The 13,322-nt window shown below is 32.9% G+C and overlaps 1 protein-coding gene and 1 long non-coding RNA gene across 2 annotated transcripts; one reads left to right on the top strand and one right to left on the bottom strand.

Moving 5' to 3' along the window:
• Positions 1-24: 24 nt before the first annotated feature.
• Positions 25-649, top strand: LOC136071212 (uncharacterized). The gene is made up of 2 exons (XR_010632516.1): positions 25-201; positions 295-649. It is a non-coding gene; the product is annotated as an uncharacterized LOC136071212 (long non-coding RNA).
• A 9,675-nt stretch (positions 650-10,324) lies between these two features.
• LOC112009358 (11S globulin seed storage protein Jug r 4) lies at positions 10,325-12,321 on the bottom strand. Its single transcript, XM_024041692.2, has 4 exons — positions 11,996-12,321; positions 11,659-11,906; positions 11,020-11,532; positions 10,325-10,923 (listed from the first exon to the last, which is right to left on the bottom strand). Exons 1-4 carry the CDS (start codon positions 12,294-12,296, stop codon positions 10,519-10,521), a joined length of 1,467 nt encoding a protein of 488 aa, XP_023897460.2. The 5' UTR covers positions 12,297-12,321; the 3' UTR covers positions 10,325-10,518.
• Between the last annotated feature and the right edge of the window lie 1,001 nt (positions 12,322-13,322).

A 13,322-nucleotide genomic window follows, 5' to 3' on the forward strand; every position in this document is an offset into this window, starting at 1 on the left:
AAAAAAAAAAAAAAAAAAAACCAAAGGCTCCAAGAACAACGTAGTTCCCCTAGCCATATCATTTTACATCTCTCCAGGAAAGTCTCGTCTCTTCTGAGAAAAACTTCCCTTTCTTTTCAAAAAATCCGGGATAGAAAAACAAGCAGAAAAGAAGCAAATATGGGTAAAGGCTAAAAGGCAAGCACGTCCAAAGATCATGAGGTTAGTACCACGACTTTAGAGGCACAAAACAAGATCATGAGGTTTTTTTTAATTTCTCAGAAAAGTTGAATTTCGGTGTTTGGATGGATACAGAAGCAAAAGCAAACCGAGGAGGAATATGGCAGAAAGTTACAAGAATTGCAAGCAGAGTTGGCTTCCTCCAATGAACTGGAACAAAAGGTTTGCACTCAACCTGCTCGACGAATTGCCTGTGATAAAAAATCTAAAGTTATTGTTAGTAATAGGATTTTTCTTTAATGGTATTTGTTATTGATTTAATTATTCAAGTATTTTACTCTTCACCTTTTGAGAAGCAGTTGCAAGAAAATGAATTCAAGCAATATTGTCTTTACTTGAACAAAACAGCTGTAAGAAAGTTCATCTTTCCATTGTTGAAGAATGAACTAGGAGCTAGGGAACGATGTCATTCCCTGAGCCCTTAGTTTCCCCCTTTTTTTTTTCTTTTTCTTTTTTTTTTTTAATTAACGTTTTTCAATTTTTTAAATTAAGAAATTAAAAAAAAAAAAATCATCCAAAATGACATAGTTTTAGTTAGTAAACTGCAGTATTTGACGGAAGGCTAACGAAGGACTAAATTGACAAAATTTGAAACTCAAAGAACTACAATAATAAAACTGAAACTTAAAAAATTGAAATGACAAAAAGTAAAACTTAAAAGTGTCAGTTTTACATTTTAACCTATTTTTTAAATTAAACTAATCACTTCTCGCACATATCAGTTCCTTGTCCTAAGATTGACCAAAGAAAGCAAACCAGTGTCAATTACGTGCCCTCACGTGCCTCCAACAACCTTGGTGAGTCATCTCACGTCTCCTCTTGTAGCCTCTTTTTTATGGTTAAAATGACAAGGCCCTAAACTATTTAACCTGATTACCTAAATACCCTTACATTAAATATGAAAAACCCAAACTACCCTTAAATTTAGTAATAAATAATAGTCCAACTTTTACATGCATTAAAAAAAGTTCAAAATATAATTAAATTATTTATTAAAAAAAAAACAATTTTCATTACAGGAATCCCATTAAATGCTCAAATTAAATCTGTTATCAATTTTTTTTTTGGTTAATTACAAAAAATTAATTTTTCATGGGTAAAATACACAAATTACACTCACTATCAAAAAAATTTATTAAATTATATGGGTCCAAAAAATCATAAAAATTACTTTTTTAGCAATGGAAAGCAAACTTTTTTTGTGTGTGTGAAAGAAGAAGACATAGAGTCGTTTACAAACAATTTTTCAAATATGGACCCACTCTAATGCAGAGAAGTTGACTCGACAAATATTGGCCAAGTCAAGGAGTGAATTGTTGTCAAGCTAACATTGGTTATCGATCTAGTTAGTAGTAGGTTAGTCTTTTTCAACTCCGTGAACCTGACCAAGATGCTTTTGTGAAGTGAGAGTTAACTAAGTTAAGAAATAATAATTATCAAAAAAATATATATATAAAAAAAAAAAAAAAAACTAGTCAAATAATAATAATAATTATTATTATTATTATTATAACTGAAACTTTTGACTTTTGGTTAACATCTCCACAATTTTCCACATCAGCATTTTTTATTTATATTTTTTAATTTGATTTAGGACTTTTAAGATGTATTCAAATGCAAACACCTCATCTCACATACAGTTTTCTATTTTGTTTTGGACTCTTTCCTCTCTAACTCTCTGGTCACTACATCACTATTAGGGTTTTTTAATTATATTTTTATTTTGTTCTTTATGCAAACACCTCCTCTCTCATTCGGTTTTTTTTTTTTTTTTTTACTCTTCCTTCTCTCCTTCTCTAATTCTCCGGTCACTAGATCACTATTAGGGTTTTTTAATTATAGGTTTTTGTTGATAAGAATTGTCAATTTTTTCTATAATGTAGTCATATGTTTTTGTTTTTGTTTTTGTTTTGTTTCAAATAATTTTTAGGCACTGAATCTTCTAGTTCTTTACTCTTTCTTTTGGCTTTTTAGAAGTTCTAACATCTAAATTTTGGGTTCATATTTTGCAATATATGAAATTGTCTTGAAAAAATTTCAATTGCTATAATCATGGGTTATTCTTTTGAGGTGACCTATCTTTCTCTTATATTTTTTTCTATTATGTAGTCATATATTTTGCCTTACCATTAAAATTAATGTGATTTAAGAATTATAAATTACTGTTATTTTTTAAAAATTCATTTTCATATATATGACCCATTTTGCATTTTTACTCTATTTTTTATATAGTATTTTTACGTTACCAGGTCTTGAATCTTGATGAACAAGCTTAGGTTATGCATTAACCTCATAAATTTGTTCTTTAAATTTTTATTATTTAAGAACCAAAAAGGGTGTTGATATGTTTCTTGTGGCATTTTTCTCAATTATATTACCTAAAGGCAAGAGCCTCTTTCTCTCGCCAAGAATAAAAGTTGGAATCATAAGTAGATGAGAAGCAAGAATGTGGCAGCCTAGGCTATGCAAAAAATAGGAGCATTCCAAGTGCTTCCTAGATTGGTCGTCTTCTATCTCAATTAAAACTCTATGGTCTTTCAACTGGTACTTCCTTCTTCTTCTTTTTACATTCATATATTTCGAAATCTATTCTTTCCAATTCATTTATTTGTATTCATTCTCTAACGAAGTCAATTTATTCATCTAATACACCTTTTTGTTGTTCTTCTTCTACGTGTTAAAATATTATAACTATTGCCTATAACACTAAATTAGCTTTTCCAATTCTCAAAAAAAAAATCTTTTCCAAAACCTATTGCTCTAGATTAATGACTTTTTTTTTAGTGTCAATTTCATTTCTGAGTATAATTAATTACTGTTTTCTATGTGAGAACTTCTATAGTTTTTTATTTTCTTATTTTTGGGTTTTTTGGTTGCATTTTATATAGCAAGAAAAAACTTAGGATTTTGCAAACAAATTGAGCAATGGGAAGAATTATATTATATTAAAAAAATGATTGAGATCTTAATTTTAATTTATTAAAGAAAGAATGCCATTGATTATAGACATGACATGCCTAATATTATTGGTGTTAGTATTTTTTTTCCCCTCTTAAATTGTACCTTATTTTTTCAAGTGATCATAACTTTAGACAAATTTTAAATTTTAAATTTTAAATTTTTGTTCAACTAATCTGTGTATTACATGGGTTAGCGACTGGTAATAATAAAAAATATGGAAAAGGATTTTCTCTAGTTTAGAGATAAACTCTTCAAACCAAACTCCTCATATCTTTTTATTGCATTTGAATTTTAAAAATCTTACCGTTAAGATTGTATATTCTTATTATATTATTCATGCTTACGAAATTTCAAAAAGATCAAAAATTAATAACTATGTCATCAATGACATATTTAAATTTCAAACTTTTGTAGTAAAAAATTATGTATGTGTTAAAAATATAAAGATCATGCAATTGAACGGTTAAATTTTCAAATTTTATATTTAATAAAAAAAATATCAAAGAAGTTTGAAAGATTTCTCTTCAAACATTGTCAATTAAATAAGGACTTCCTTCCTCCTTTTGAAATTAGGGTTTTTTTTTTTTTTTTGATCGGATGATACTGCAAGTCTCATATTGTACTTCTTGTTTCTTCCTTGCACTGTGCGATAGAGACTCGTGGAAAATGGCTAATAGAGGTAAGTTTTTCCTTTGACTTTGTGTAAAAATCGTATTATTTTTTTTATATCTTTGATGTGTTGTCATGTCATTATCATTCCAAGTTCTTTGTTGCGCAGTACAAGGAAGAAAAAAAAAAGTGTGTTTTGATTGAATAAAAAAGAAATTGTGTTTTCATCCTAACTTCACACAGGGTTTTCTCTCTTTATTTTATTTTTAGTATAACTAGCTGTGAACCTGCGTATTGCGCGAGATAATTATTTTTATGGTAGTTTTATTATTATTATTTTTTTTTTTACAATTTAAACTAATCTAATAATGAGTAATGTATTTCGTAATTATATTTTTATTTATTATAGGAAGAATCATAAATGTAATATAAAAACAATCCAAAACACCAAAAAAAAAACTTAAACTTAAAAAAATTAATAAAACTTAACAATGATTAATTGAACCAATATTAGGATAAAATTTTGTTTTTGATAATCTATTAAGGTTATTTTCTTCATAGAAATTATAATTTCGGCCACCCAAAACATATTATCAAATAAAAAATTATTAGCAAAATCTAAGAATTAAATTTCTATACATGCATTGTTATAAAATAATAATAATAATTAAAATAAAATTGCAAAAGTTAAAATTTGTCACCTATCTGATTATTTTCATTTGGCTAACCTTTAATTTTCTTTAAATAAATGGCATTATAGAGTACTTTGCCCACCACAAAGGATTAGAAAACAAACAAAAATTAGTAAAGTCTCATAGTTTAACATCTAAATTGAGCACTATAAAAAATCATGCTATGTAATAGAATAAATAGCAAATTATCCAAATCATGCTATGTAATAGGATAATATTATATTTTTATATGCTATATTTAATTCTTTAGAACGCAATAGGATAACATTTAACAATAAAAGAGAATAAAAAATTTTAAAAAAAAAAACAACAATTAAAAATAAATAAATAAATAAATTGCACTAACCCAAAATAGAGTTTTAAAGAATATAAAAAATTATCAACCTAAAGTATAGATGCAAGAAAAATAAAAAAAATCCACCAAAAAATTTAGAGAGAGGGAACCTTTTTCTTTTTTTCTTTTTTATTGTGTGGGAAAACTATGCATAGAATAGAAAAGATAGTAACAAATCTATAGTAAGAGGATGTGAATAAGAAGAGACAAAAATAAAGGAAGATGAAGGAAAAGAGGAAGGATGATATTAATGTAGAGAGTAGTGGGGAGATGAAAAGGTAAGAGAGGGAGAAAGATTGAAGAAGTAGTGGGGAGATGAAATGGTAAGAGAGAGAGAGAAAGGTTGGAGAAGTGTAATATTAAAAAAATAAATGTAAAAAAAAATTATAGAAAAATTGGAAAAAAAAAATCCCAAAGCTTGAAAGGCTTCAACATTTGTTTTTTTTTTCTTTGTTTTTCTTTTTTTCTTTGTTCCTTCCTTTAAGCTGAAAAGACTCACACAAAACTTTAAAACTGAACTGAAAAGGTTTTAGGTTGGGCTTGATAGTAGAACTAAATAAATAAGAGGTGGGCTGGATTAATTATACAAATTTATTATAGGACGAGAGTGGAAGTAAATAAGTAAGTAGTGGGCTGGATTTATTATAGGATGATAGTGGAAGATTTATTATAGAATGATAGTGGAAGTAAATAAATAAGCAGTGAGCTGCATTTATAAGGTTGAAAATTATAAAAACCATTTTAAAATTGTAAGACAAATTATATTATATAAAAAAAATGGCATGATAGCTGATGTGGCACAACATGAGAGCAGCAGTATTAAACGCTACGCTTCAGCTTTTAGTAATATATAGATATAGATTTTTTCTTTTTTCCTTCCTTTAAGCTGAAAAGACTCACACAAAACTTTAAAGCTGAACTGAAAAGGCTTTAGGTTGGGTTTGATAGTGAAACTAAATAAATAAGAGGTGGGCTGGATTAATTATACAAATTTATTTTAAGGTGATAGTGAAAGTAAATAAGTAAGTAATAGGCTGGATTTATTATAGGATGATAATGGAAGATTTATTATAAGATGATAGTGGAAGTAAATAAATAAGTAGTGAGCTGCATTTATAAGGCTAAAAATTATAAAAACCATTTTAAAATTGTAAGACAAATTATATTATATAATAAAAAAAATGACGTGGCAGCTGATGTGGCGCAACGTAAGAGCAGCAGCATTAAACGCTACGCTTCAGCTTTTAGTAATATATAGATTTTTTTCTTTTTTCCTTCCTTTAAGCTAAAAAGACTCACACAAAACTTTAAAACTGAACTGAAAAGGGTTTAGGTTGGGCTTGATAGTGAAACTAAATAAATAAGAGGTGGGCTGGATTAATTATACAAATTTATTATAAAGTGATAGTGGAAGTAAATAAGTAAGCAGTGAGCTGGATTTATTATAGGATGATAGTGGAAGATTTATTATAAGATGATAGTGGAAGTAAATAAATAAGTAATAAACTGCATTTATAAGGCTGAAAATTATAAAAACCATTTTAAAATTGTATGACAAATTATATTATATATAAAAAAATGGCGTGGCAGCTGATGTGGCGCAACGTAAGAGTAGCAGCATTAAACGCTACGCTTCAGCTTTTAGTAATATATAGAGTATAGATTTGACTCAATCAACTTAAATATATGTGACAGTGTGAGTCTTTTAATGAAATAGTAGACCATTAGGCAAGGGTGACACGGTCTATCACAAGAATAGTATAATTTCTCCATAATTCCCTTTCATTTTCAGCATAATTTGTGTCAAAAATGCACCATAATTCATATTTTTATCTTTCTTTCTTTCTTAAGCAGCTAAATTACTTTCTTATGTGGCTAAAACTAAATGAACTTAGCCTAATTGAGAATCCAAATCAGGAATAAAACGCAACCAGCTCTTACACCAACAAAATACAACTATCCTAAGTATGAAACTTCTGACTATTACCCCATTAACCAAAGCAGAGGTGTTCAGCCATTATAAAAGAGAACAATCAGAAGGCATCAATATCTTGACTCTCCACTAAGACATCCATTTCCATGATTGATGATTCCATCACTTCTTCTATCAACCAACTATCAAAACCATTCTCATACAATCATTGACATTCATTGTTCAAACCCTATTCTCTCCCTTCCTAACTCATCCCCCCTTGTTTTTTTTTTTGGATAAGATCCTTCATTGTATTTTGATTCTCAGCTTTGAGATTACTAGCTTTGTTATAAACCTCATTCTATTTTTATGAATGACAGTATGACACTCCATTCCTTGGAGACCTTGAATATATATATATATATATATATATATAATCTCTTATACAGGGGCGGAGGGCGGCTTGATGTATTTGGGGGCCTAAGGCGAAAATTAATTATCTTGTTTTAGATGCAAAATTACTACTAATTAACATAAACTATGTAGAATTTTTTTCTTTTTTTAGAAATTTTATAAACAGAAAAAATTTGACAAAATTTTTCATACTTGTTGATATGGTAGATTGATAATAGTAAGTAAAAGAGTGGTGTTAGTGGTGGACTTAGACGAGAACTAATAAAAGTTTGCTAACTAAACTCTTATTATTATTGTTCTTATTTTTTTTAGAAGTATAACATTCACAATATTTTTTTACAATAAATCCTATGTTTTAAGTTGCTTTTTTTTTTTTTTTCTCTTTGAAAATATCACTATTATTATTTTTTTGCCATCAATAACAGGTTGTAACAACCTGCTACTTAACATAATTGTAAAAGTGTTGTAAAAAATATTGTGGACATTGCATTTCTCTCTATTTTTTATTTGTTTTTCATCTAGTAAAAAAAATATTATTTTATTTATTGATTATAAATAACCTTATTGGTTAAAATCTGGGGGCCTTTTTTTTTACTTGGGGCCTTAGGCGACGGCCTCTCTTGCTCCACTGTTCAGCCGGCACTGCTCTTATAACCATTTGTGTCCATTACAAACATATTTCAAATTAGATTCTAATCTACAAAAACCTAAAAATAGTGCTTACTAATAAGATTAATTAGAGGGTAAGAAAAAGAAATAAAATAAAATATAAACTTGCAGGGAAGGGTTAAGTGTAATTTTTAAAAATGGGACAAGGTTTCTTATATTATCCCAAAAATCTCGAGAAGTTAGTGTAATTTACTCAAATTTATCTCTCCTTTCTTACTGTTGAAAACTATTTCTTGTTTTTAAACATAAAACTTTCACGTTGCTGAACATATAAAACAAAATTTCTGTCCCTTTGAATATGGAATATTTGCATAGCTAAATATTGCATTTTAGTCATGCTAAACAAGTTTTTTCCTGCTTTGATGGATACATTATTTTTCTTTCTTACCTTAATACAATATTTCAGCTCTGCTAAATATATTAGACAGTTGCTAAATATACTAATCTTTTATTATTGAATATGTTTATCTCACCTTGCTGAAAGCATACCAATGTACTTTCACAAATCTTGTTATACTTTGTCTGGGAGCATTTCCAATTCATACAGATGTCATTTACACTTAATTTGGAGGAACAAATCCTAGAGGAGACTACAGATTTTAAGAAATGGGAAAAGAAATTGTGTTGAAATCCATTCGCATCCATGCAAAATGAGCGGTGCAAGTAGCCAAATGCACCATGATGACTAACAAAAAGCTCAGTCGGTCTAGTGGACACAGATGATGCAGCACGACTAATTCTTCAAAATCTGCAGAAAGAATGAACAAATATTATGCAGTAGTCAAGCTTTGCTGATTTTGATCCCTTTGAGCTGCTGCATTACTTTCCATAACTCACAATAAAGACATGGACGTGAAGTCCACACCTCCATCTATGCACAAGTCTTTCAATCAGAGTTGGAATCATAGAAGTCACTTGGGCACAGGGTCATAACCTCTGATTCAAGCAACTGGACCACCCTGTGCAATGTGGGGGTGATCCTCTGGAAAAGAAGAAACACACTGAATGGCAACTGAGAGCACATCAAGACTATCTGCCTGCAACCCCTCACACTGTAACAATCTCTGTTTGCCTATTCCTGTGACCAGAATAGTGGGTTAGCAAAGCAGCTTGAATAAAAGAAATGTGCAATTGCCCCAAATTGCGGCAATAATTGCTACAAATGAAATACTTTGAATACGAACACGTTTCTTGCAAAAAGTTTCAAGGTCAATTAAAACATATTCAGTTTCTTTCCGAATCTTTGATTCACGTACCATTGGTAGAAATCCAGAAATATTTCATGCAATAGAATTAAACAACGCTTGGTGAAGCCATCAAAAAGCACATATTTATTTGGCACAACAGGAGGTTTATTCCAGGATTTATGAGCTCCATGCTCTTTTATCACCCATATGCATGTGAACTTATTTTCATCAACCCTCACAAATCTAATCAAAGCTAGTTTCCCCCTAAATAACAAAAGACGCCTCCCAAGATCCTCTCCATCTAAGCAATGATCAGGCGGCACTAGCTCTTCGAATGTCTCGTTATTGATATTAAATGACAAAATCATTTCACTCTTGCAACTCTCTTGAATAGGTATGTTATCTACCAACCAATGCAAAACTTCACCAAAAAAAGGGGTTGGCAAGAAGTGATTGGAATAAACGTTAAACGCAGCATGAGGTCTCAATGAAACCCCAACCCTTCTCCAAAAATCTGAACTTTTTTTATACACCTCAAGCTCAAAGGGTTTCAAATAAAAAGAATCTGGAATTTTGACAACCTTATAAATTTTCTACTTACACTAGTCTCTGCCTCATCAAACATTATGTCAAAAAAAAAAAAAAATCAGTCATCTTTGATATGAATTAACAACTACTCTCGAATTAAATAAATTTTACAATTTATAATAGTCTCAGTCTCATCAAACATTATGTTTAAAACAAAAAAATAAAACCAGTTACATTTGGTGTAAAATTAAAAACTACTCTGGAATTAGTAACTTATACTAGTCTCAGCCTCATCAAATATTATTAGGGGGAAACAAATTTAACTTTGGTATAAAATTAACAACTTATACAAGAAATCAACAGCTTACATACACTACTCTCTACACTCTACAACGACTAAGAGAAGCCATCCACAAGACTATTGAGACCCAAAATAAAACACTCATTCAGATTATTGTCCTCACAAAATTCACTTATTACATACACTACACTACTGCTTAAAGTCTTAAACTTCAGACTCAGCAACCAAAAGTAACAAGTAGTACAAAATTGGTGGAATTGAGCTAAAATCTAAGTGAAACAAGTAAGGTGATCAAAACGCACTGTTGGGGTTCCGGTTCTATCTGAGACGCAAACACACAGAGAAAGAGAGAAAAATGCAAATTGAACTATAAAAAACAAAAAAGGGGAGCTAGATATCAACAGAACAAAACCGACCCCTCTCTCTCTAGTAGTAGAAGTGTTTTGAGTATCATTGTGCAAAAATATGAAGGAAAAGAAATAAAATCTGTGAACGAAATTTAGCCGAACAAACCATATATATAGGATTTTATTAACTTATTATTACAAGCTCACAAAGATACACATAGCAGTGATTTATTTGAGTAGATACACTGCATTGATTATTTATGAGAAGAGCCTTGCAACCTTACAAAAAGCAAAACTACGAGTCGCCATGATACAGTTTCGACACAGTTACATTAGATTTTTCATCTAAGCTATAGCCGTCCTCTGAGAAGAAGATCTAGAGGGAGTTACTATAGAGATCTCTTGCTGTTCCAAATTAGATTTCAGTTTTGAAACATCTTCTCGGCTAAGTTGGAAGGAGTTGGCTAGTACGTCCGCTGGAATGGCCCTGAGTACAGAGGTTTGTCCCGCAAGAGGAGAAATCTGGGCATTGTCATTTGTCTTGAAGGCCACCCACTCGAAACCCTCACTACTAACAGCTCGTTTCACCACTGCAAAGTTTTGTGGTACGGTTAAGATTTGATGTTGCTGCAGCTCATCATGGAATACAGTTTGACCAAAGTCGTCAACCACTTGAACTTGGGCACGACCCTTTACTACATAGATCACGCTGTGTGCATTCCTATTCCAGTGTGGAACATAAATAGCATCCTGGTGTAACATGTATGACCTCTAAATTAATTAAATCTAAATATCAAAAAAGCAAATAATTTTTGTTAATTTAATCGCAGCATTCATTAGCATTACCCTTTGGAGCCTTCCAAACTCAGCACTGAGTTGAAGCCAGCGGAGGACTGGGAGGTTGTGGCTGTTGAGGGTACTGATTCGACCGGCTTGGGGGTTGTAAATGTCAGCTCGTGAAGGGTCATATATGTTCTCCCTCAGCCTCAAGGTGCATAGAGTCTCCTCAATGCCATTGTCACCTCCACCTCGGGGGCTCTGGCTCTCACGTTGTTCCCTCTCATCTTCTTTCTCTTGCTCTCTCTCTTGTCTTTCCAATCGCTCGCGCTCTTCACCTGACCTTGGCGGCATGGCCACTTGAAGCCTACCCTTCACTTTCACTATGTTCTTCCTGTCTTCATGGAAGCCTTGAAGGTTTCTAATGGTCTCCTTATCCACGTTGAAAGCATCAGCCAAATCCTCAGTACGGAAGCCACTGAAGAGATTGTTGCCCTGTCCCTGTTGCTGGCGATGTTGTCCTCGTGGGCTTCGACCTTGTAGCTGAAATTCATCTTCTGGGTTTCCGGCAAGGTAGAAGTGCTACATATGTGTACAAAGCCAGCCATATAAGATGCATATATCATCGTCGCTTTAATTATACAGTTGGATTAATTGTTATTACATATTAATTGGAAATAATAGTTGGATTTCTATTTTAGTTCTTACTCTGGGGTTCTCGTCAAGCTGGTTGGCTTGGTTGTTAGTGTCAAGGAGAGAGAGTGCTACAACCTCCGAATCGCCATCATTGTACAACCAATGGGCTACTCCGGCGGGCAATGCTATGATATCACCCCGTCGGAAGTTTTGGATCTTCTGGTTCTGGTCTCGGTGCTGTCCTTGTTGATGTTGCTGTTGTTGAGATTCTTGGTATGTGTTGGGGCAGCCAGGAATTACGGCACCAAAGATACCATAACCTGTCGTATAACATTACATAAATTAATTAAATTATACAGTTTGCACTTGCAACTTGTACATGCACAGAACTAAATTCAGTGTAGCTTACCTCTCTGAATGTAAATGAGTTGAGGAGCACTGGCGTACTGAGGCAAGAGAAGGCCATTAGGCTCAATGGTACGGCGAACGACGGCCACTCCGACGCACTGGAATTGCTGGTCGCTGGGGTCCCAAGACTCGATCACGCCGGCTTCCGCCTCAATGCGGTGGTTTGGTTTGAGCGCATCTAGCCTGTCCAGTTGGCACTGATTGAACTGTTGTTGCTGCCTTCTTGTTTGATTAGCTAGGCATCCATTGAAGAGCACAAGAAGAAGGCACAGAGAAGTATAGAGCAAGATAGGCTTAGCCATGGTTTTGGTTTTGAGGTAGTACTGAATGAAGTGGCGACTCGGAGATGCTGGTATTTATAGGAGAGATATGTTGGTAAGGGACAGACACGTACATATTATTATACATATGACATGCATTGGTTAAGGAATCTTCAGCCATTCTTCAGTTTGCATGGCTATTGTTTTACACCTCAATATTTTGTTGGGACAGGTGTCTATAGATGCCTCAGAGAAAGAGACAAACACGGTACCCAACCTGTTTTAGGTCGTTTATTTTGTCAAAATTTAAAAAAAAAAAAATTGTACTAGATAAAGATAAAAGTTAGTTAAAATAGTATTGTAGGACTTGAAAGTCTGATAGTCTCGGCCCATTTTACATCCGGCTCAAGGCCCATGCCGAGGATGGAGAATTGCCCGAGGACGTTGTATAAAGGCCTGAGCTGTAAGGACCCCGCCGAGAATGACCCTGTCCTCGGTGGACCGAAGACAACACCAAGTGGGGGAACAAGCCCAGGACAGGTTGTCATCTCCACAATAAATGCGCTCACCTAATCCCCTGACCGCACTAATGGAGATGTGACTCCTAGGCAGAGTAACCTTGGCCACTACAAATCACATGATTATTGATAATACAGTTGATGGGACGGACGGTCAGAAAGAAAGCGCACGAATGATCAACAGGTGAAAGAAAGAGACGGTGAGAAGAGGGCTATATAAAGGGAACTAACAAAACAGTGAAGAGGGGGGAGGAGGAGGAGGATCCTCCGATCAGCGCCGAGGAGAAACCTTGGTGAGTAACCTTATTGCGCCGGCCTTCAATGGGTGGAAATCTAGTTTTGGGCGTTGTCCGTTTATTAGGGCCTAGTTCTTTCACCCACTCTCTAAAAATTTATTGTTTGGGCTTGTTGGACCGTTTTTCCTTTTCATTTCAGAAGGCTTTTCCAAATTGAGTTCCTACAATTGGCGCCATCTGTGGGGAAGGACTAGGGTGTTAGCAGGCGCAACGGCTAGCGATTTCCACCGTTGGGGGCAAAGTAACAACCAACA

Source organism: Quercus suber, unplaced genomic scaffold (genome assembly GCF_002906115.3).
Source record: "Quercus suber isolate HL8 unplaced genomic scaffold, Cork oak 2.0 scaffold_294, whole genome shotgun sequence".
Taxonomy (NCBI): Eukaryota; Viridiplantae; Streptophyta; class Magnoliopsida; order Fagales; family Fagaceae; genus Quercus; species Quercus suber.

Coding starts and splice junctions, on each gene's coding strand:
- LOC112009358 (XM_024041692.2), bottom strand. CDS start 12,296: ATGGCTAAGCCTATCTTGCTCTATACTTCTCTGTGCCTTCTTCTTGTG. Junction 11,907..11,995: donor ACTCATTTACATTCAGAGAG/GTAAGCTACACT, acceptor GTTATACGACAG/GTTATGGTATCTTTGGTGCC. Junction 11,533..11,658: donor AGCTTGACGAGAACCCCAGA/GTAAGAACTAAA, acceptor ACACATATGTAG/CACTTCTACCTTGCCGGAAA.